The sequence below is a fragment of the Molossus molossus genome, unplaced genomic scaffold (genome assembly GCF_014108415.1).
Source record: "Molossus molossus isolate mMolMol1 unplaced genomic scaffold, mMolMol1.p scaffold_m16_p_4, whole genome shotgun sequence".
In the NCBI taxonomy this organism is placed as follows: Eukaryota; Metazoa; Chordata; class Mammalia; order Chiroptera; family Molossidae; genus Molossus; species Molossus molossus.
The window spans coordinates 113,008,445-113,032,807 of NW_023425377.1; the positions used below are offsets into that span (position 1 = coordinate 113,008,445).

General features: G+C 42.9%; 1 protein-coding gene across 1 annotated transcript in view; it reads left to right on the forward strand.

The window, feature by feature from the left end:
* RNF150 (ring finger protein 150) overlaps positions 1–24,363 on the forward strand; it is a 189,662-nt gene that overhangs the window by 110,188 nt on the left and 55,111 nt on the right. The window contains exons 2-4 of the mRNA XM_036240766.1: positions 6,181–6,431; positions 15,484–15,555; positions 16,927–17,009. Of these exons, the coding sequence (XP_036096659.1) occupies positions 6,181–6,431; positions 15,484–15,555; positions 16,927–17,009 (406 nt within the window). The remainder of the gene's footprint in view (positions 1–6,180; positions 6,432–15,483; positions 15,556–16,926; positions 17,010–24,363) is intronic.

A 24,363-nucleotide genomic window follows, 5' to 3' on the forward strand; every position in this document is an offset into this window, starting at 1 on the left:
TTATTGCGTGTCTGCCTCCAACTGTAAAAGCAAGTCTCCATTTAAAGGATCTGATACATATCTGAAATGCACATCCGTCATACCCTGTGCTTGACACATTTCAGATTTTCACAAAACTCGGGGGCAGCCCTGAGTAACCAGTTTTTACCCAGCAACTCGGGTAACCTTTGATATTTTGAGCTTAGAGGTCTTCCAGAGAAATCATGTCAGTTGGCTTGCATTACAAATTATTAGTCTGGTTCCCAAATGATTAATTTTCACATTCCTGAAGTAGACCTACTCTGAATTTCTTTTTATCCCTGAAAAATATTTTTTATTTTCCAGAGTAAGACTGTGTTCCAGACAACCTTCCCATGCCCAGAAGTATAGTAATACAGGGGCTTTAGGAAAGACACAGGGTTCAGGACAGGACGAACCTCTCCCTGGAATAGAAGTGAACAGAACACACTTTGGAGCCATGGAGCAGGCTTATTTATGGCCTAGGGTGGCTTTGGAATCGTGCACGCAAAGCAGAGAGCAATAATTCCTTTTGACATGAGCATTCTTTTCTAAAGTGTACACAGATGAAAACGCTAAGGGTGAAATCCACTGTAAATTCAAATAAAGAAAGTAAAATTAAGTTATAGATCACCTTAAAAAATTGCATGGAAGTATAATGAAATTTAATGACTTTGGTTTGAGATTCATAAGACCTGGATTCTTTTTTTCTTTCTTTTTTGGTGGTTACTACCTCGTTACATAATGTAGGAGCAAAGGATGTTTTTGAACACAATGTTTCTGCATACAAATGGAACATATACCACCCCCCACACACAAATGTATTAGATGATTAAGGGTCAGTATCAAGAGGCTATGTTCCTTGACCATAATGCAACAACAACAAAAAAATTAGTAATCATTCTAAATGAGTAACTTTAATAAATTACATGTTTGGAAATTAAATACATAATGCTGAATAATTTGGGGGTTAAAATGAAATCTTCTTCAGAAACTTTATAGTTTTCTTCATGTAGGGCTAGCGTCTATTAGGTTTACTCTGAGATACTTTATGACTTCTACTATATGTATAGATCACTTTTTCTGTTACCTATTCTGGTTAGGTTTTATTGGTGTATAGAAAGCTTTATTTTTGTATGCTGATCTTCTATCTTGTATTTTACTGAACATTTTTCTAATTTTAGTAGTTAAATTATCTTGATTTTTTTTTTTTTTAGGTAGTCATGTGACCTCCAATATAATGATAGTTGGCAGGCCCTGGCCGATTTGGCTCAGTGGTTAGAGTATCAGCCCGCAGACCAGAGAGACCCGGGTTCGGTTCCTGCTAAGGGCACGTACCTCGGCTGCAGTTTGTCCCCTGCCCTGGTTGGGGTCATGTGGGTGGCGGCCACTCGATGTGTCTCTCTCACATTGATGTTTCTCTCTCTCTTCCTCGCTCTCTCCTTCCCACTCTATCTGAAGATAAGTGAAAAAAAAAAAAATGTAAGGATAAAAAATAATAATAATAATAGTTGGCAGTCTTCCTTTCCCAGATCTACCACTCTGATTTCTATGTCTCTTTGCATCAGACATCACTTCTGCTTTTAATGTTGCTCATTCTTATCTTATTCATGATTTGAACTGCAAAACTGCTAATGTTTTCTTCCTCCATTTAATGTACTATTTCTGGAAGATACTCTTTATCACATTAAGGAAATGTTTTATATTACTCTTAAGAATCAGGAGTGGGTGTCATCCTCAACACGTGGCTTCCTTTCTCCGGACCGCAGGCCGACGCACCAACCGCGGAGCCAAACCGGCCAGGGCTGTGGCTTCCTTTCTCTAAAAAGCTGGTTGCTCACCTCTCTGAAGTCAGAGAGAAGGGGAGAGAGGGCCTGGGGTGCACATATTCAGCCCTTTATGGATAGGACCCTAGAGTATCAAACATCATCTCCACTCATGTATCAACAGCCAAACATTAATCACAGAGCCATAGCTAGCTGCAAGGGAGGCCGAGGATTAACACTTCACTGGCCAGTGTATGCCTGGCTGAAACACGAATACTGTAGAAGTATAAGAGACCAGACACTGGAGGACAGCTAGCTGTCCAAGATAATCATATGCTTGATTCCTTAATTTGTTAATGCACTAAAAAGCATTAATATATTTTCTAATGCTAAATCACCCTCACCTTCCTGGAATAAATCCCACTTTGGTCATGAAGGTATTTTTACTAGAGTGTTGGAGTCTATTTGTGAATGCTTTATTTACATTTTATGTATCTATGTTTATTAAAAACATTTTTAAACAAATGCAGAAAATGGTACTACTTTACATTTATATGGAGCTTTGCAGTTTCTGAGATTATTTCATATACATTGTCATCTGACTTGAGAATAGATGATAATCAGGAGCTGACTATTTTTAAAAAGCAGTAGATAATAAGTATAAATAGAAAATATCTATAAATGAAAACTGCCTTTTCTTTACATTGCCTAAATTCTAAAGGGCCGTCAGTGAGACTAAAGTAGAGATTTGAGGGGAAGAGGATACAGAGGACTGAAAAGAGGGTTTTGCTCACGTGAACCTAGGAGAGAGTAACCCCCCTCCAGGTGCACAGAGAGGAATGGGGCTGCTGGCCCTTTAAATGTCTAGCCCTGTGCTAGTGTTCTGGACATTCTGCCAATGCAATATTTAAACAACTTGGTTTTGAATTTATAAGTAATGGACTTCCTGGTTATTAAGCATTCTTTCTTTTGTTTTGATTCCTTGCTTATCTGCATAGACTGAATTAGGTCATGGCACTTGAGTTCTCTCCTGGGAAAAGGAAGCACTAAATATATGGGTGTCCCTGCTGCCTGCCTGGTGGCCGGGTCACATGTGTCCTGGTCACACTTTCTCTCGCAGGGCTAAAGAGCTTTTCCAGAATACAAAATAATTACATAACAGCCATCACTCAGAAGTATAAAGTGCCTTTGGGAGGAAAATAGTTGGTCGGCTGACAAAATTTTGCAAAAAGAGGCAATTGATAAATAGACCAGGCATCACAGTAAACACAGAATTGCCCACGTGGCAAGGCCTGTTTGTGGAGTTTATCCATGTACAACATGCCATCGGTGTACGGCTCTTCCTGAGTCAGCCTCCAGTGTGTCCTAGGTTGGGGACTTCGGGCGCATTCTCTCCAAGGGCACTCAGCTGGCCTTCAGCTCTCTCCTCGCCAGGGCCCTACTCTTCCCCCTCCCGCCCTCCCACACACCCTCAGAAGCAAGGACACCTCCGTGTACCTGGGAGAAGCTGCTGGCTTCTCCCTGACGCTGGCTGCACCTTCCAAATGAAGCAAAGATCAGGGAAAATGCCCGATAACTCACATTGGCGCACATGTCTCATGGGAACAGATTTAATCCTACAGTAGCTTTTTGCCCTGGACTCTGTGCATCGATCAGACCGGTCAGATAATTCCTCCAAATCCACTTTACTTTATGCTGTTTTTGGAAAGCCTGTGTACCCAAGGTCTTAATGACATTTTCCACTGGGATAAATGCCCACCTTTGGTATCTCTTTTCTTTTCTTTCTTTTTAATCCTCACCCAAGGATATTTTCCATTTATTTTCAGATAGAGTGGAAGGGAGGGAGAGAGAGAAACATCAATGTGAGAGAGACACATCGATTGCTTGCCTCCCGCACAACCCCGACCAGGGCTGGGGACCGAACCACAACCAAGGTACGTGTCCTTGATCATAATCGAACCCACAACTCTTTGGTCTGCGAGCCGATGTTCTAACCGCTAAGCAAAACTGGCCAGGGCTGGTATCTCTTTTTACCATACACAATACATAGCCTATAGTGCATGGAGAAATGTCCCAGAATCCCATCTGTTTTTTACCATCACCAGCCCTAGAAATTCGTTGTGAATACTGACGATGACTAAGGTTCAAGTCCAGGTGACTAGAACCTCCCCACTGCCATAGTCAGCCTCTCGAAGCAGAGGTCAGGTGTCATGAAGACACGGCCGTGCTATGAGCCACACAGGTGATGTAAGCAAGCGCTTCAGTTTAAAATAGTTAATTATACTTTACCCTACAGGAAGAGAGAATGTTTTCTCAGGTTCCTGAAAATGGATGATGAGTAATTTAGAACTTCTTGGACATCCAAACTTCGGTCGCCTATTTTTAAAATGATGAACTGGGGTTTGAAACAAGCTGTTCCGTTCGAGAGCCCACTTATGTACTGTTGGGCCTATGGGCTCTTCGTCGAAGCAGATAAGAGGGAAAATATAAGGGGAAAATTAGTGGAGGAAGAGTTGGGCTGCCAGACAGTAAATATGTTAAAAGCCAAGACAATTGAAATAGCCCGGGGTAGCAAAAGACAGGTCAACCGTACAGTAAAATGAAATCCAAAAGTAAATGCAAATATGTCTAAGAATTCAGGAGAAAATAAATTGCATCCTAGCTGTCTCCTCTCTGCCGATTATATGATAAGAGCTCAGTCCATGTTGAGTAGACATGCTTTAAACATATAAATGGGAGGCTAGATTAAATGAAAAGTTACTAATCCACCACTACTTAAATATCCCTAAAGTGGCCACAGCACCCAGTTGAGCCTCACCGGCCGGATTACTCCAGTAGACACAGAAGTTATTTCTGTAAAGACAAAACCTGCCAGCAGCCTTAATCCCTCAGGAAACCTCAGCCCACATGCAGCCATTAGCCAAAGTAAACATGGAAAAGAGGAGCATTGGAATTGTCCGTAAATCCTGCAAAGTTGACATTCAAACCACCAGTTTCGGTAATTCCAAGAAGTTGACAGCTAAATCTAAACACGGTGTGGCTTTGCGAGGTTCACAGTTGGGTTTTGGAATTTTAGGAAAGATATCATTGATGTACCAGACACAGACACCTTTGTATGTAGTGGGCATTTAAAGTATTTATAACCAGCGAAATACCATCAAGGAATTTAGGATTGAAAACCTGGGTAGAGATCAAGGTCAAGTGAAAGCCCTAAGCAGCTTCTAAGAGACTGACAACATCCCGAACAAAAGGGATCTGGTGGTCCCATCTGGCTGGCTGACCTCCGCGTGTGAACAAGGCCAGCTTTAAGCAGCTATGGCAGTTTTAATTTTGTCCCTAGGCTACAACCTCCTAATTGTGAATTTGCTGTCTGCGGTTGGTAGTTGTCCCAGGTAATAGGATATCTCTGGGTGGAGATGGGGCCCATAAAGAGCTTTGTGAGCATAAATTTGAATCGGGCGATCCCTGAGAACCTAGCCTAGTGAAATTGATATTCTAGTCCATGGATCAGTTACAGGGACATGTCAGGTTGGTTCATTTGGTGCTAGTATCATGTCCTTACTAAAGACCCCCTTGTAGAGGCCCCAAACTTCTCCCTGGGAGGCTGTGCCTCACACAGAGTCATGAAGAAGAGAGACAAGGACCCAGATAACGCAGACCCAAGACAGCTTCAAACTGTTCAATAAGAGGGGCGCTGCGGTAGAGTATCTGGAAGATGAAATGGTCCTGGAATGATCTGTTCTGCCTCCACCTTCCCTTGCTGGCTATGCGGACACATCGGCTGTTTACACTGAGTTAGGTAAATTAAGCAGGAAATAGTTGAGCCATTATTTTATGTTGACAAGTCATGTTAGAGAGCATTAAGAAATCCTATTTGGGGTTGCTTTGGGTACTTACTATAGGAGAAAATTGCCTTGAAAATGATACGTAGATAGCCGTGATCAAGTATTCACCGTGTTTGAGTGAGAAAAAGCAAGCAAGCTCACAGACCCGTGGCATAAAAATGCATTTTACCCTTGGACCATGGGGTCAGAGTGTCTTTTCCTTCTGGGGGAGTTGAAATGCAACATAGGACTGTAAACTTGGACTAGTTGGGAAGGGTCCACCTTTATTAGCGTCAACACCTTGGACAGTTGAAGAGTAGTTTGATCATGACCTCACTGCTACCAAAATTATGAATTCATTTTAGGCTTTTTTCTCATATACGAGACAGTAGCATCCCAAGGGGGCTGAAGGAAGAGAAAATTTGACTCAGTTCCTGGCTGTTAGATCTTAGAATTAGACCTGGATATTAGATCTGGCAAAGAATTGTCAAAGATAGTGTCATGATGTGGTTGCATGTTATTTTATCCAGACATTTCACTATTACCTTTCCTCCCTCTGTCTTGTCCCCTTCCCCTTGTCCCTCTCACAACAGGTGTAGAAGACATCGTGGCAATCATGATCCCTGAGCCGAAAGGGAAGGAGATCGTCGGCCTGCTGGAAAGAAACATCACCGTGATGATGTACATCACCATCGGAACGCGGAACCTGCAGAAATACGTGAGCCGCACGTCGGTTGTGTTTGTGTCCATCTCCTTCATCGTCCTGATGATCATTTCCCTCGCGTGGCTGGTCTTTTATTATATCCAGAGGTTTCGATATGCAAATGCCCGGGACAGAAACCAGGTGAGTGCAAAAAGTTTTTTAAAAACTAAAAAAGTATTGCAAAATTTACTGTATAAACTTTGGAAATCCCAGAAAATACCAAGACAAGAGCAAAATTACCTATTAGACCCCCATTTAATATAAACACTTAATATTTAATGTATAGTTTTTCAGATCTTTGCCAAATACACACATTTTGATGTTTTACTAGTATTGTTCTGTAAAATGCAAGTGCTTTGTCCTGCATTCCTGCCGATCATCATTCGGACAGTAATTTATTTGGGCACATAATAAAGGGAGAAAAGGGGCGTGAGCTGAGATCATGCTAACGTGGCAACATAATTTGGGAAAAGCCAGGATTTCTTCCTTGTGAATGGAACAAAGGGAGATAAAAAATAAAATAAAAGCTATTTTTAAAAGCAATTAATTTTGCCCTGGCCAGTATGACTCAGCGGTTAGAGCGTCGGCCTGCTGTCCAGAGAGACCCAGGTTCGGTTCCCGCTAAGGGCATGTACCTCTGTTGCAGTTTGTCCCTGACCCTGGTTGGGTCGTGTGGGTAGCAGCCACTCGATGTGTCCCTTTCACGTCGATGTTTCTCTCTCTCTCCCCTCCTCTCTCTCCCTCCCGCTCTATCTGAACAAAAAATGGAAAAATGTCCTCGGGTAAGGATAAAAAAATAAATAAATAAAAAGCAATTAATTTTGGAACAGATAATGTATACACATGGTATAAATTGCAAAAGGTATAAAATGGTTTAAATGAAAATTGTCTTTCCACATGTGCGCCTTAGTTACTCAGGTCCTCTGCCTGAGATTTCTGTTCTTCTAGAGATATTATATGTGCTTGTAAATGTGCGTGCGTGTGTGTGTGCGTGCGTGTGTGTGTGTAAACAATAGCACACTTAACTCTACACCCTTATTTCTCATTGGATCTTGGAGATCGATTTATATCAACACTCATCCAAGCTACCTTCTCATTTCTAATCACTGTGTAACATTTTATTTTTTGCATATGTTACATTTATTAAACCAGTTCCTATTGACAGACATGTTTTCTCTTACCAAAAAAATGTACAAGTGACATTGAGCACAAGCTACTGTTTGAATTTGGCCCTTTGGGGCTTTAGAAGCAAGGACTGGTTGTTAAATCCTTTCTAGCACCCAGTCTAAGATCCCCCATCTCCGGGAGCTGCACAGAGAGGGCTCAGGATTCTTTATTCTACCCCACTAATCACCTCCCTTCCAGTGACCTCTTCTTGAACTCTGAGATGGAGAACCAGAACCATGACAGGTTCATTTTTATTATTATTGATTGATTTTTTGAGAGAGAGAGAGACAAAAACATCTATTTGTTGTTTCACCCATTCATGCACTTATTGGTTGATTATTGTATGTGCCCTGACCAGAGATCAAACCCACAACCTTGGCATAGCAGGACACTGCTTTAACCAACTGAGCCACCTGAAAGGCCAGAACCGTGACAGATTCTTGACCTGAACAGCAATGTCCACCATGGGCAGCCGCCCCTCCCCCGCAGGAGGTGGTGAAGCCACGTGTCCCTCATTCCGCAGATGCGCCCTGCGGCGGCCGTTCACTAATTCTTTTTTTTTTTTCCCTCACCCGAGGACATTTTTCCATTTTTTTGTTCAGGTAGAGTGGGAGGGAGAGAGAGGAACAGAGAGAGAGAGAGAAACATCGATGTGAAAGGAACACATCGAGTGGCTGCCACCCACACAACCGACCAGGGCCGGGGACAAACTGCAACCGAGGTACATGCCCTTAGCGGGAACCGAACCCGGGTCTCTCAGGACCGCAGGCCGACGCTCTAACCGCTGAGCCAAACCAGCCAGGGCCGTTCACTAATTCTTACACTGTATAGAAACCCTGCGGATGACAGAGCAAAGCCAGCAAGCAGCATTCCTGTGGCTGTGGCCGGCGAGCTCGCCTTCCGGTGATGCCCTGGGACATTGTCCCACTGTCCCGTGGGTATGTCATCTCCAATGCAGGGACCGGGTCTGTGTCCGAAAACCACAGGACTCTCAGTAGACGGCGGCTATTTCAAACGTGGGCAGATCCGATAGACACCGATAGGCTCTTTTTTGTTTTTCACAAACAATGTTGCCTTTGAGGCTAATCCAAGGACACCAGACCTGTTCTGTGTCATTTTATGTGAGGCCTGGTAATGACATTCAACCAAGCTTGCTTAAAGGAGTTAGCCCTCTGTGTGAATACTTCTCCTAGGATCTGCATGTCAGTGGTCCATGGCCCTTTGATTTTATTTGCACATTGGTCCTCAGGTTATGCTGGAACAAGAGAAGTGATAAGATTTAAACTTGGACGTCCCAGGGAAAGAGAAAGGGAAGGGAAAGGGCTATGCCAGTGTCCCTGGGGTCAGAGATGCTTCTGTCTCCTAAAAAGCGAGAACCAAAACAGTCCCTGATGTGTCCCTGGAGAGAGTGCAGACCCCTGGGGGGTCGGAGGGGCGGAGTGTATGTTGTCTCTGTGATGTATTCAGCCAGGTAATTAGCCGTTGGTTTGCCATGTTGAGGTCATTCAGGTCTCCAGGATCTTGGCCTCCCAGTTCCGTTTCACGTGGAAGAAAACCCTGAGCTGGTAGAACTGGAAATGACGTGACTCGACATACCCAATTTTACTCATAAGGGGAACTGGGGTCCAGAATGTTGAAGTGACTTTGCCGAAGTCACACAGTGAGTGACAGAGACAGGGCTAAACGCTGGATCTTCTAACTTGCAAGCCTTTGCAGTCTCTACACCCCCTCCCACGGGAAATAAGCCGGCCTCGTGTTCCGTGCTCAGCTTTCAGTCGTCACTCCGGAGGTCGCCGCGGCTGTCAGATCGGTCTCACTCTCGTACCCGCTTCTCTGGATTACGGAGGGTGATCAGCCTCGTGGCAGTGGGCTGAGCTGGCTGTGCAGTGACTTCTGATGCGTCAGCCAGGCCTGGAGAAACCGTTATTACATTTTAGTGTCTGAGTCGCCCATGGCGGCGTGTGGTTCCGGACGACTGGGACCAACTGTGTTTACAGTGTCCTCTTGTCACCCAGGACCTAAGAACACTCTGTTATTTTTCCACTTGGGGTGGCAGTGATAATCCTGATTATCAGATCCACCTGTCAGTAGAAAGGGGCAAGGATGATACAGAATGAGCCGATCAGATGAGCCAGAACAGAAACTCGACTTTGATGCTGTTGGGGCGACCTTATGTTCCCAGTTTTTTATCGTCTTCACTGCATACCTGCTTGTAACACAGAAGGGGACGCGAGGAAAGGGTCTTCTTTTTCTCTGTTTCCTAATATTTAGGTCACTAACTTCTGTGTCGTGGATTGAGCTAGAGTCTGACATTGTTTACCCTCCATGTTGACATTTATGGAGAACGTTCTTCTTGTAATAAACGGTCCTGGTTTTATTTCCCATGAAGCCATTTGTCTTTACTATTGTCAAGGAACCAATAACCTTGGTAAATACTTTCTTATACTCATTTAGATTCCATTGATGGATTGATCTAATTACTGAGATGGCCCGACTCCTGATCATCTTTAGTGGGAAGCATGATTTGGATCTGGTTGGGTTAGAGAAAATCTGTAGGAGCCCTGGACAGCAGAGAAGAATCCCCCCTGAAACACAAGGCCTCTAGAAACCTGAGGTGCTCCCTAAGTGTACCTGAGGTGGTCCCTAAATCTACGTGAGTTGGTCCCTATGTCTCCCGTTAGCACCCCGTTAGTCTGCATTTCTGAGGACCACACAGGAAAGGATGTGCTGAGTCATAGACCTAGTTCCAGTCCCTGGAGTCTGCTCAGGCTCCACACCAGGCTCAGTTCGAGCAGGGCCTTGGCTTTCCTGTGCCGTATACGCAGTGCAGTGAAAAACCCAGACTGCAAACTGACTGCAAAAGCAACACCTGCCCTACTTGGGCCATTTCATTAAGAATGTTTATGTTTTTACTCATTATCTCTTTTTAACATTTCAAATCTATCTTTATTGTTGCAAGTATTACAAATTTCCCTCCTTTTCCCCCCATGGACCCCCTCCTCCTCCCTCCTCCCCCCACCTTCACCACCCTATTGTCCGTGTCCATTGGTTATGCAAAATGAATGTAAATTCTTTGGTTTCTCTCTTCCTGCCTCCCCTCCCCCCTCCCCTCCCCCCTCCCCTCTGATGTTCATTGGTCTGTTCCTTGCTTCCATGTCTCTGGATGTATTTGGTTTGTCAGTTTATTTTGTTCATTAGATTCCACATGTAAGTGAGATCATGGGATACTTGTCTTTCTCTGACCGGCTTACTTCGCTTAGCATACTCTCTTTAGTTTGCATTTTGGAAATCCAATAATACTAGTTAGAAAATTGTCCAAAGTGAGCCAGTGTTTTTATTCAGAAGTCCATATTTCTGTGTCATTTTCACGTCACTTAAAAAAAAAAAAAGAAATTTGATAAAATTTGACTACATGCAAATAACATTTTTTAAAAACTTTATGGTGTGTTTCCCCTTACTTTGTTAACCTGGACTCCTGTTGAAAAATCTAGCTCTCCATAGTCTCAGAACTGTCATCTGTGTCTCAGAAGCGGGCTTCTCTGTACTGTCCAGGGTACCTGTTCCGTCCCTTCCCGGTCAGACTTCTTATTCTTCATCAGCCACTCACAGAACGCTCCCCTGTTCCTCCTGAGAAGAGGGGTATGTGAGTCACCATCTGAAATGAGGTTGGACTCGAGGCACTTCAAGGGAAAGGAAAACCTTCACACCACTTTTCAGAATGATCAGGGAAAACAGGCCTTCTTTCCTTTGTGAATCATCTGATTTCTCAGGACTTCCAGGGAGGAAGACCTCACAGACTTGATGTTGAGAGGACTTTATCGTTTTCTTGTTTACTCCAAATTCTCCATCTCTTAGTTCTGCTCATCGGAGAAGCCCATCTGCCAGTGACGTCATCCTCCACTGAGCCCTTCATCCGCCCACCCTCGTACCGCCAGTGATGGACTCCTTTTTCTGATCCCCTGACCCCTAACTCTGCTGTTAACGTACTTCCCAGTGCCCTCATGTCCGCTTACTTTACGTTTCCTGAACAGACACACCGTTTTCTTGTTTTTAATAAAGGCACCTTGCATGTTCCCTTAAAAGGGCCTGGAAGGGGTGTTTTATTCTTCTGGAAGAGACAAAGGGATATATATTTTTTAAATACCCCATTTTTATTTGGCCAAAACTAAAGTAAAATACATGGACAAGATAGAAAGTAGTCTTTGAATTCACCTTACATGTTCACATTTAAGAAGGGCATATTTCGCCCTGGCCAGTTTGGCTCAGCGGTTAGAGCGTTGGACTGCGGTCCGGAGAGACCTGGGTTCGGTTCCCGCTAAGGGCACGTACTTCGGTTACAGTTTGTCCCCGGCCCTGGTTGGTCATGCGGGTGGCAGCCACTCGATGTGTCTCTTTCACGTCGGTGTTTCTCTCTCTCTCTCTCTTCCTCTCTCTCCCTCCCACTCTATCTGTACAAAAATTGGAAAAATGTCCTCGGGTGAGGATAAAAAAAAAGAAGGGCATATTTCATTTTATAAAAAAAAAAAATATTTAAATTTTGAAAACATTATTTCTGGTTCACCTCCGTAAAAAAAGTTGGTCTTCTTCGAGTGTAATCCACTATCATTGTTTGAAAATGATCCTTGCTGCCTAATTGCCCTGCTTAGCCTTTGAAAATAAATAACAATCTAAGTGACTGACTTGGGGCTAGATAATATATAATACCAATTAAACACAATTCTAGAGATATCTGACCTGCAACAATCAGTACTTGTTTCCCTGAGGTCCCGATCTCTCATTTAAACCTAATGTTCTGCAGGTGGCTGACTCACTCCCTGTGACCAGCAGCTCCTCCATCCTCTCAGTCCTTGCTCCTGGCTGCGTCAGTGAAAAGCAGCCCTTAGTTGAGAGAGGCTGGATTCGCCAAGGTCAGGACCGTAGTTTGCTTACCTAACCACGTGCATTACTTACAGTTTGTCCATATATTTTCCCCATTGACTGGCTCAGGTTGGTTTCCATGCTAAAGAAAAAAAAGTCTCTTGGTCTAAGGTTTTTTTCACTCATCAACCATTAATGGAGTTTCCACTCAATAGTTCACTGCAGAGAGCAGGAGAGTGTGTGTGTATTTCCGCCTAGGATAAAGTAAGTCATCTGGAATATGTGTTGAATGATCCGGTGTCAGTTACTGAAGGCAGCTTTATTCGCAGTAATGGGAAGCAAACATAAACAAGACCTGTCCTCAGGGCACTTACTTGAGAGGAAAGTAATCGGGATTGACCTTAAAAATCTCAGATGTTGTCACCGTGCTATGAAGCAGACGGGCAAGGTGCTGGGAGGGTTTAGAGGAATCTTCTCTCCTGGAAGACATCTAGGGAGGGCTTCCCCCGAAATGGCTTGAGCTGAGACCAAAGGATGAGTAGTCTATAACTAGAGGAAGAGGAGAGGAAAGAGATCTGCATCCTGTTTAGTTTTCCCTCACTTTTTTTCTTCCCCCACTTTATGTCCCCCATTGGTATTTATCATTATAGACTCTTCCTGCCACTTTAGTTTGCAAGCTACTCACAGACTTTGGCGTAATCTCAAGGGTATATAGGCATCCCTTTAGGGAAGAGCCAAAGCTTACTCTCCTGTTAAAAATGCCAATGATTGCCCGGCCGGTGTGGCTCAGTGGTTGAGAGTCGACCCATGCACCAAGAGGTTGCTAGTTCGATTCCCAGTCAGGACTCATGTCCAGGTTGTGGACCTGATCCCCAGTGGGGAGCATGCAGGAGGCGGGCAGTTGACGTTCTCACTCACTGATATTTCCATTTATCTCTCCCTCTTCCTTCCTCTCTCTCTAAAATCAATAAAGAAAAAAAATTTTAATGCCAATGATTATTTTAAAAACTAATAATGAAATATCAAAGACCAAAGTAAGTTAACAAGGAGATATCTCCTTTTCTACTTTCTTACTCTAACTGGTGTATTAAGGGAAGTGTCTCATCATAGGTACTTAAGAGATTTTGATTGGTTGGCCAATAGGTTGGTTAGTTAGTTGGCTGAATGCTGTTTGACTGGTTAGCTGGCCAGATGTTGGTCAGTTGGCTAACTGATTGGTTGGTTAGCTGGATGGCTTGCAAGCTGGCTAGCTTATTGGTTGGTTGGTTGGTTGGTTGGCCAAAAGTGAGTTGATTAGCTGGCTGGCTGATTAGTTAGTTGGCTGTCTGACTGGGCAGAAGTTAATTAATTGGCTGACTGGCTGGTTAGTCAGTTGGGTGGTTGGTGAAAATGAGAATGGTAGTTTAGCTTTGGCTTTAAAGTCGGTGTTAATTTTATTCAGATTCTAACTGACCTTTAACAAACACTATAATATTAGAACAATTCACATAAACTCTATAAGTCTCAATTCATTCTATGATGCAATATTTTATTTTCTCATAGGGTTGTTGTAAAGATAAAGGATACTGCACAGAGAGCTTTGGTCTGGCACCTTGGATAAATTAACCGTTCACTGGTATATGTTCACTATTTTAAAGAAAATAAGGAAGTTTCATTGTTATTTCTAAGAGGAACAAAATTAGTGAAAGCAAATATTTATTCTGTTTAAATGTTTGTCCCTGTATCTCAGTCCTTCAAACATGTTAACTGCTGCAGATACATACCTGTAATAGGCAACTAGTACCTGTACCTAGGAAGGTGACATAGCATGTAGAGGTCATAGGCACAGAAGCAGACCATATTTTTCCTTGACAGATTAAAACTTAATTCTTTCCTCACCCTCTTTGTATCTTACTCTTCCTTATTGCATTACTGGAGCACTCACTAGAAAGTAACTTTATTTTTATTTTATTTATTTATTTATTTTTAGATAATTTTTCTTGATTGATTTTTGTTTTGTTTATTTTTGAGAGAGGAAGGGAGAGGGAGAGAGAGATAGAAACATGAATGAGAGAGAACATATATTGGCCGCCTCCTACATTCCCCCCACTGGAGCTCGGGCCCATAACCTGGGCATGTGCCTTGACTGGGAATTGAACCAGTGACCTCTTGTTGCATGGGTTGACACTCAACCACTGAGCTACACCAGTTGGGCAGTAACTTTATTTTTTAAAATAGTGCATAATATAGTATTTCTGTTCTTTTTTTTTCTTTCCTTTTTTAATCCTCACTGAAGGATACTTTTTCCATTGATTTTTTTCAGATGGAGTGGGAGGAAGGAAGGGAGAGAGAGAGCAAAAAACATCAATGTGAGAGAGACACATCAGTTGTGGTTGCCTCCCACACAACCCCTACCGGGGCTGAGATCAGACCTGCAACCGAGGTATGTGCCCTTGACTGGAATCGAACCTTCGACTCTGGTCCGCAGGCCAATGCTCTAACCACTGATCCAAACTGGCCAGGGAAATATAGTATTTCTTGACATGGGTTATGGTGGTTACCTAGGGGTTTGCTTTATAGTTATTTGTTAAACTAAACATATCGATGTTATGTATTTCCCTATATTCACACTCACACTTAAACATACACAAAGGAGGCAAAATTGGCATGTAAGAATGTGATGTAATAGGATAGTACAGACTAAATATAAACCTAGTTTGGGTCTATATAAACAAAGGAAATTCCTTAAAATTCCAAATGGAAAGGAATACATAGACAATAAACCCTGATTGTGAAAAAAGAGGAGATGAAGTTTATTCTAACTACTCCAAACGGACTATCTCTGTCACAAATTAAGTGGCGAGACTGGCAACTCACTAAATGTATTTATTTATTTATTGAGCCAGTCTGGGTAGATGTGACCTGCACTGAAGTCTCTGTAGGCAGGATCTTTCCCTATCACGTGCCCCTTGTGTAACATCGGGCATGGAGAGCTTCACTCTAATGGACCTCAATTACTAGAGCCACTTTGCACAGATATCAGCACCCCATCTCTTCCAGACATCATCATTAACATTCCTGCCACTTGTGCGTGATTTCAGACATAGCTGCCCTGGCTGATTAAATGTTATCAGAAGCAAAGTCAGAATCACAGGCCTTTATCACTAACAAGCAGTGTTTGGTGTTTCAGCGCCGACTGGGAGACGCTGCGAAGAAGGCCATCAGCAAGCTCCAGGTCAGGACCATCAAGAAGGGTGACAAGGTAACAGCCTCTTTTCTTTGGGGGGAGGGGCTATTCCAACCAGCTCCTGGCTGTTCTGGCCGCCAGGGTAGAAGAGAGAGAAGGATGGGAAAGGGGGCATATATGCTAATAGTCCCATAAGCATCTGCTATTATACCCATCTTTACTGAATATAATTTAAAGCACTTTATAAAATGTATATAATAATCTGGATAGAGAATATGGGAAATTAAAAGGTAAGCGTAGGAAAAACAGATGAAGCAGGATGAAATTATTGTAAAGATGTATTACCTAAAATGTATAACAGAAATGGGTCCCAGATTTAGGTACGAGCTTTCTAGCAGCCAGTGCAAAGAAGGAAATAATATTCAACTGTCAAGCAGTAGCTAATTTCCTTATTCAGTGCCCTGCACGATTTTTTTTTTAATTTTTTAAAAAGGCTGTTCCTGTATTAGGACTTGAAAAAGCTTTTTCCATGAATCTTTGCAAGGAAGACAATGTTATGTGCTGAACAATATCATCTACTTACATTTACAGTAAATGCAGGAAGCATATTTAGTGCCTCTGAAATCAAGTGTCTAGGACCCCAAAGTCATGGCAACAGCGTCCCTTGCTATAAAGGATGACATAAAGCCAAAAGTGGATGCATGTCTTGAGGACAGAGAGGACAGTCCCCGCCTGCAGCCTCTGAAAGTCTCTCCTCTCCCCGGGAGAAATTGGAGACCAGTGAATTGCACACATGGATTTGGGGCTCCTGGCTACGTGTGTTCCAGGCGTTATCTCTAGCCTGAATAATTGATTTGCTCCCTAATTACGTGCTTTTTTTCAACTGTATAAAAATGCTGTTGAGTTTAATACAATAACATTCATTTAAAATCTGTACTGAATTTAAAGTCTTTGTTTCATTACTTTTTCCCCTGAAACAGAGAATAATAACAGAATAAGAACTATTATATAAGTAATATTTTATGGGGTATTAAAGGAGATTTATATACTTGGGGGGAGAAATTAGAAGCACTGTTTTAGAGTTGTATACGTTAGATTCCTGAGGAATGGATAGATTAAATATCATTCAGATACTTCTCCATAAAGGTTATTTTTATCTTTGAGTTTTTGCTATGTCACCTCTAATTGTAACAATACCATTATTAGTAATGGTATATAAAAAATTGTTTCCTCACCTAAGCACTTGCAGTGGAACCCGAAACAAAAAGTGGAGGTTAGAGTGACTGGAAACCAAGGCAGTAAATAATAAATTACTGATTAAGAAAACTGCCCCCAAGACTGCTGGAGCCTGGCTGCAGGGCTGCTGTGCTTTGGTGTGTTACTTGGGAGTTTCCCAGGAGTCGAAGCTGTGCTCACTGTAGGCTCACTGTGCTTTCTGTGTTGCAGGAAACAGAGCCCGACTTCGACAACTGTGCAGTCTGTATCGAAGGGTACAAGCCCAGCGACGTGGTCCGGATCCTGCCCTGCCGGTGAGTCACTAGGCTGCCCGCTTTTGACCCGGGCAAATGTGGCCAGTGCCCAGTGCCTCTGGCTCAGACCTGCTAGACCTGTCTGCCCAGATGTTTCCGTGTGTCAGTATCAAACAACCGAAAAGCTCCTTCCTTTGGTGTAACCTTTCTCCTTGAAATATTTTTCTGATCCTCTTGACACCAAAGGAGGTACATATACCGCTATGAACTAGAACTCTGTGATGCATTTGATAACGTGCTTCCAGGCCTAGTTTTCTTGAACTACAGATCCATGATATTCAGCGTCCATTCTCAGTTTTACAGTGCTGTTTTAATTAAATATTTAAAGTAGTTTGTGAATGATCATGAAGGGATTGGCAGCCAGGAAATGGTCAGGAATGAGTAGGAAGCCAAAGGCAGATTCCATTTCCCTTGTGTTTTATTTTTCACTAACAGAACGTGAGAACCTGCCACCAAGACTTCTAGAATCTATAGGGGAGAGTATTGGCAGGTGTAGTTGGAAACCCCCCTCTCCCCCCCACCCCAGTGATGCTTATGTAACCCTCGCCCTAATTGAAATTCACTCTTCGGGTGTCTGCATTCTTTTTATACAGTTAAAATGAAATAAATTTAAATAGTTTAATTAAATTTCTTTAAACTTGCCTTAAAAGCTGTCCTGTAATTAAAAAACCATTTTTCAGTATTTCTCCATCTGCACAAGTGTTCTAAAAAGAAAAATTAAATTTTGCTTTGAAGAAATCGTCTTCACTTAAAACGATTGGCTTGAAAAAGTCTTGAAGTGCTTATGTAGAAAATAAAGTAGAAAAAATACACAAAGATAGAAAACACACAAAAATAGAAAACAATCCATTTACTCATAAAACAGTGCATCTTTAAGAACTATTTATTAGAAATACAAAGGAAATAAAGTATGCCTTTGGAGGACTTGGCTTAATAATCCCAAAATGACAAAGAAGTGACCAAAAAACAGTCCTGGCCAGTTTGGCTCAGCGGTTAGAGCGTCGGCCTGCGGTCCACAGAGACCCGGGTTCGGTTCCCACTAAGGGCATGTACCTTGGCTGCAGTTTGTCCCCGGCCCTGGTTGGGTCGTGTGGGTGGCAGCCACTCGATGTGTTCCTTTCACATCGATGTTTCTCTCTCTTCCTCTCTCTCCTTCCCGCTCTATCTGAGTAAAAAATGGAAAAATGTCCTCAAGTGAGGATAAAAAATAAGTTAAAAAATAAAAAAAATAAAAAACAAAACAAACAGTATACTGAGATAAATGCACAAACTCTCAAGAGGAATAGGTTGTATTTGAAATGCTTTTAGGCAGATTGATCATTAGGGAACCAGGCCCGAGGAAGCGCACACTGGCGGCCCCAGCCACGGCCTCCGAGTGGGGCTCCTTTCTTTGGTTTACAGATGTCTGACTGTCTCTAAGATGAAAACATTAAATCAGGCACATAAAGATTTTGTAGTTTCCTTCATATTAAGGGACTATACATAAATTATCTCTCGACATTATACATGGTGTTTGCTGGGTGACTTCTAGAAACACTGGCTGTCCGTGAACACAGAGAGCCTCTCCGTGTAGCATCTTTCATCTCTGCAGATTCTATTCAGGGTTTTAAACCTGATAGTTAAAAGCAAGGAGAGTGCTTTCCCTTATTTTATTTCTCGGAGATTATTTAGAACCCTGTGTGGCTGCTCCTAGTGAAAAAAAAAATCATATATCCGAAGAAAATTAAAGTTAAATAGTAACATTTTCCTGAGACTCCAACGAACTTTACAAATGTAATTAAGAAAATCTGTTTTAAAAACTAGATACAGCATGCCTTTAGCTCTGTATTGCATTCAGTGTAAAATAGCTTGTTTGTTGAGAGCCCTGCCATGAGTATATTCCTGTGACTACATACAGTTGCTAGAAGCTGCAGAATAGTCTAGTCATAGATGTCCCACCATGCCCCATGTCTAAAATCTTGCTGATGGCGGTTTTTAATTACGACACATTGCATGGCTTTAGCAGTATTTAGATGGTTGTGATACATCATGCCAGCTCTCCTCTTACAGGAAAATGTTTTGGAAATATTCACCATTGTGATATTTATCACCAGAAAATAGAAAGCTTTAGGAACTTTGATTTTATTTACACAAGCCCTTGCCCGAGACTGGTTCGGTTGGGCCTGTAGAAGGGTTCCCTTCTACATCATCATTTGGTTCTCAGCTCATTCCTTGAATCTTTTTGCTTCAAGCTCCTTCCTGTCCATCTGCTTTTCTTTCCGTACTGTGCACCCTGCTTTCAACAGCAGGATGCTTCGAGCATCCCCAGACTCAGGTTATACTTAACGACCATTCCATCTCAGACTCGCCGCACATATTCACTCTTTGAAGAACTCATACACTTTTTTTCTGTGCTGACTTCAAAATCAAGATATTTTTATGCCTGTTGCTGGTTTCTGCCAAACAGCCCTTACTAATGGATGTCATCAAACAAATGCACTGGCATTTGCTTTTTGCTAGATAATTTCCTCTGGGGGATTAGTAAGCCTTTGCTCCTGTGAACTTCATAGACTCTCTTTCCCAGTATTTCCAGGCTGGCTTGTCCACAGAATTCTTTGTATCTCCTTGGAGAAAAAAAAACAAAAAACTGTTTCCAAAAATGTTTCAGTTTATTGTATTCCTTCTTTGATCCTCGTTCCTGTGGCCTCCTTACCCCGATACACTGGGTATATCTCTGCTCTGTCGGTGATGGGTAGGGCGTCTTTCCGTGTCACTCAGGCGTGGATGCTCTTGTACCACCATATTTTCTAAATCATTCTCTTGTCGGTCTCTTTTGGAGACCCTTGCACAAGTGCGGAGGAACTAAGAAATGGTTTTCCGCCTACGCGTTGTCATGGTGATGACTGGAGGGAAGCCGTGCACAGGCATACCTACCAGCTCCAAGCACCAGCTTTCTTTAGCAACAGACCCATGCTAGTCAGAATCAATTCTTGCTTTTACTAGTGCTATTTTAATTAAATGAATAAACTCCTTAAAATACTTTATGAGTGTGAAGAGATCGGTAGCCAGAATGTGAAGAAGAAGGTACTGGAGAGGAAATCAAACACAGAGTCCATTCCCCTTGAGCTGCTTATGCAAGGGCCAGATGTGACAGGTGTGCCCACCAAAACTTTCAGAGTCCAGGAGAGGGTGCCAGCTTCATGCGTGCTGGGCGTTTAATGTAGGCCTGACTTTTATCTTTTATTTTAATTTATTTTTTTGTTAATCCTCACCTGAAGATATTTCTCCATTGATTTTTAGATGGAAGGGAGGGAGAGTAAGTGAGGGAGAGAGAGAAGAGAGAGGAGAGAGAGAGAGAGAGAGAGAGAGAGAGAGAGAGAGAGAGAGAGAAACATCCATGTGAGAGAGATGCATCAATTGGTTGCCTTCAGCACGACCCTGGCCAGGGCCAGAGATCAAACCTGCAACCCAGGTACATGCCCTTGACCGGGAATCAAACCCGAGACCCTTTAGTCTGTGGGCCGATGCTCTAACTGCTGAGCCAAATTGGCCAGGGCTTGTCTTTTATTAACAGAAGAAGGTATTAATGAGGGAGCTTAGATTTTGATGCAAGAATCTAATTGATCTCAAATTTGGTTTTTATATATTCAATTCAAAACCTGACAAATAATGATAGTTGTACATCTTTCTACTGTTATTATTGCTATTATTACAATGTAATGTGATGTGACTCTCATCATCGCTATTAGAATCATTATTGTTCCTAGTACCATTGCTACATCGTTACAGCCTTCGATTCTTTCCTGTCTTCCTGAAGTCGCCTTCTCACTAAGCTCACTGCTTCTACTCCTGCCCCTTAATTATTCATTCTGATAAGTCTATTTTCAGTTATCTGGCCAGACTAGCTTGACTCCAGGTACTTTTCGTAAGTACAAGTATAAATTCATGAAGTGTATCGAAGTATGACAAAAAATAGTATTTGGGGGAAGATTCATTGAAATGGACTTCAGTCCTTCTGTTTCTCTGAATCTCTACTTCTGCAACAAGATAGATCCACAGAAAACTAAACACCTTCATCATCACCTACTGGATTCACACGAGGGAACTGAGTGAGCTGGGGCCAAGGCTGTCACTTGCATCTGGGATCTCTGCGTGAATCACCCCCAGGAAGCCTGCCGTGTGTCTTAGTATTTTGTATCTTCCCCGTGGGGACCTGCCACAGCAGTTCATGTGCAGAATAACGGCATTTCTCCCCGAGCAGGGGATGTTTTTATATGTGGGTACTGAGTGGGGATACTGTCCAGATGTTTCGTCTGTGCTGGCTGACAGGAAGCTGAGAGCCACCTATGTGGCCCACACGTACCCACAAGGCGTCTCTGTGGCCTCATCCCTGACTCGTCTTTTTGTCACCGTTCTGTTTTCTTCTGCTTTCGTGACATCTTTTGAGATATTTGCGTCTCCTATGTCATCTTAAGACCTTTCTAGAGTAAACATTTTCCATGTCTTTAAAACTTTGTCAGCATTTTTAATTGTCATATACTATCACATTTGCTATAGTTTATTTGATTATTTTTGGACATTTAAATTGCACACACACACATACTTTTTTTGCTGTCATAAATGAGGCTGTGATAAATAGCTATGTGTGTTAACTTTAGTTCACATTTTGGAGTATTTCCTTTTTCCTAAGGTTAGGTATTTAAATTACCGGATTGTTTGTCATCCAGTCGTGATGAAAGAGTTTTGTAGTCAGTCAGAACTAAGAAAATGCCCAGCGGAGCCCGCCAGGGCCGCACAGGAGCTGTTACTTGTGATGCATGTGTGCGGACAGGGGAGGGGCAGGCTGGCTCGGGTCCTTTGGGACCGGAAAGGCCCGCTGAGGAGCCTGGCTCGTAGCCAGGTGCTGGGACCCGCTGAGGGGTTCAGCTGTGTGACGTGCAGGGCACACTGTCGCCGTGCGGAATGTGGCATGAAGGCATCTGACTGGAGTTGGGGAGACTAGAGAAGAGCCTGTTAACCTAAAAATGAAAGGGCCAAAGTGAAAGGCAACAAGCATTTATTTGAGATCAAAAAGAACAGTTATTCTAGAGACACTGATTTAGACAGAAACCCAAATAGTGGTCCAGAGAAGAAAGAGAGGTCGAAAGCTCTTCGAGTAAAAAGCACGTTCTTGAGAATCGTCAGTCCTGCGTTCTCAGCACTGTAGGGCTGGTCCAGGGTGGCTGTCGGGCAGGTGTCACAGTCCGGATGACGGATGCAGGCGGACGCGTGTGTGAGTACTTCAGGGTGTATGCAGTCAGGTGGCCTGCATACGTGAGTCCTTCGGGGGGTAATCGGAGTGTTAAGTTATCTGCGGTTCCAGCTGTATATCCAGGCATTACCGTAGGACTGGGAAGTTCAAGAAGTATGATCTCCCAGGCTAGCGAGAACAGGAATCGAGTCCTTCCTCATCCCAGGACTTTCATCACATTCATAACTTTAGCAGCTCAGTTGAAGTGACTCCACTTTATGTGTCCCCTGTCTTCACTGTTTCCTCAAGACTATTGCAAAGCCGAGGCAGAAGCGACGGAGGCCTGAGCAGGAGTGTTGGCACTGGGGACGTAGAGAGAAGGACCTGGTCAGGGGAGGTGCAGGAGGAAAACCCAGCATGAGTCAGCATTTGCAATAGTGGCAAATGGCTGCCTGTGTCAGGTGGTACCTGGTCGTCTGTATTTGTTTGTGTAAAACATGCTCCTATCTTTGCCTTCTGATTCTAAACAATAGAAAAAAATCCAACAGCTAGCACGCTATTGTTCAAAAACCATAACAGAAGAACCAGATTTCAAGCACTGAGACAGATTCTCTTTATCACTCAAAACACTGAGGGCCAGCTTTGACTTATCTTAACTCTCAGACTTAGAGACTTTCTTCTGAGTTGTCCAGCCCCAGAACACGCCCGTGCCAGGGTCCCTGAGGCTCAGCTGCGTGGACAGATAATTGTTGATCTCGGTGTAAACTTGTGCTGCCCTTCCGCTTTCTCTTCTCTGTCTCGGGATGAGGCTCAGTTTCCACTGTATCAGTTCAGGAGCTCACTGTAGTGACTCAGGACAGGCAAGATATAACACTGTTGTTTTTCTTTGAAACTTAAACCTACATTTTTACAATGATGGGAACGTGACTAATAGTATTGCTGTTGAAAGAGATGAAGTGGATATTTAAACACAGTAATATGCCAGACTGAAAATCGAAAACAGAGTAAGTGGTTATCGTTAAAGAGCTGTACAAATTAATAGTGAAGGAACAGATGAAGCTTGTAGGTGCAAATTGGGGTTATTGATACCCTCACCGGCCAAGGAATTCCTAATGACATTTTAGTATGTGGGTCAGAACCTATAAGCAATAGGCCTGAAGATTTGGGAAAAGAGTTTTGGGGGGACAAAGCCCTATTTTGGTCTACTACTTTGAATAGATTCGTTGAAGTTCTGTCATGTATCATGTGCCTACAGTTGACAAAGACACTGGTAAATCATCCTCGTACAGCTACTTTTCTTTCTCAGTTGATGTGACTGACATATATTTTTAACATGTACCTGATTATTAATTGACTCCTCAATTCCTAGAACCTATGAACTCCTGTCCCTAAAGACAGGTGATGTTTTCTTCTACCAGAGAAGCAGCTCTCAGAGACATCTAGTATAAAGTACAGGCCAGCCCGGCCGGTGTGGCTCAGTGGATGGAGCATCATCCCATGGACTGAGAGGTCCTGGTTTGATCCCTGGTTGGGGGCAGGCATACAGGAGGCAGCTGATTAATATTTCTCTCTCATATCAATGTTTCTATCTCTCTTTCTTTTCCTCTCTCTAAAAAAATCAATAAAAACATATTTTAAAAAATAATAATTAAGTACAGGACAGACAGTAAAGGGATCCATTTGTAGAACTTGCTGAACAAGCAAGTATCCTCAGATCTGCCTGCCAAGGCCCAACCTCGTTAAAATCAAGTTAATGAGATTTACTGAGCTAATGAAGGTGAGAGCAGGGTAATACACCCAACGATTGGCTGGCGTCCAGGGGGCCTCCCCAGAAGGCTGATGGTCAGTGTGTCCGAGTGTTTCCTTGTTCTCATTGGGTGCTTCCAACAAACCCACCTGGACCGTCTGTAGCCTCCCCTGACTTCCTGAAACTCTGATGTGGGATCCATGTCTTGGATCCTTTCATGATAACCCAAGGTGACATCACAGTTGGATGCTGATGTTCATCTGGGAACTTCCCTTTTTGGAGGGAAGTATGACTCTCAATCATTCTCCTTGCCAGACATGACATGATCATTATAAACAACGTGATATAAAGAATTGTAATCTAATGTTAAAAATGGACATCATTTTAATATTGGAAAA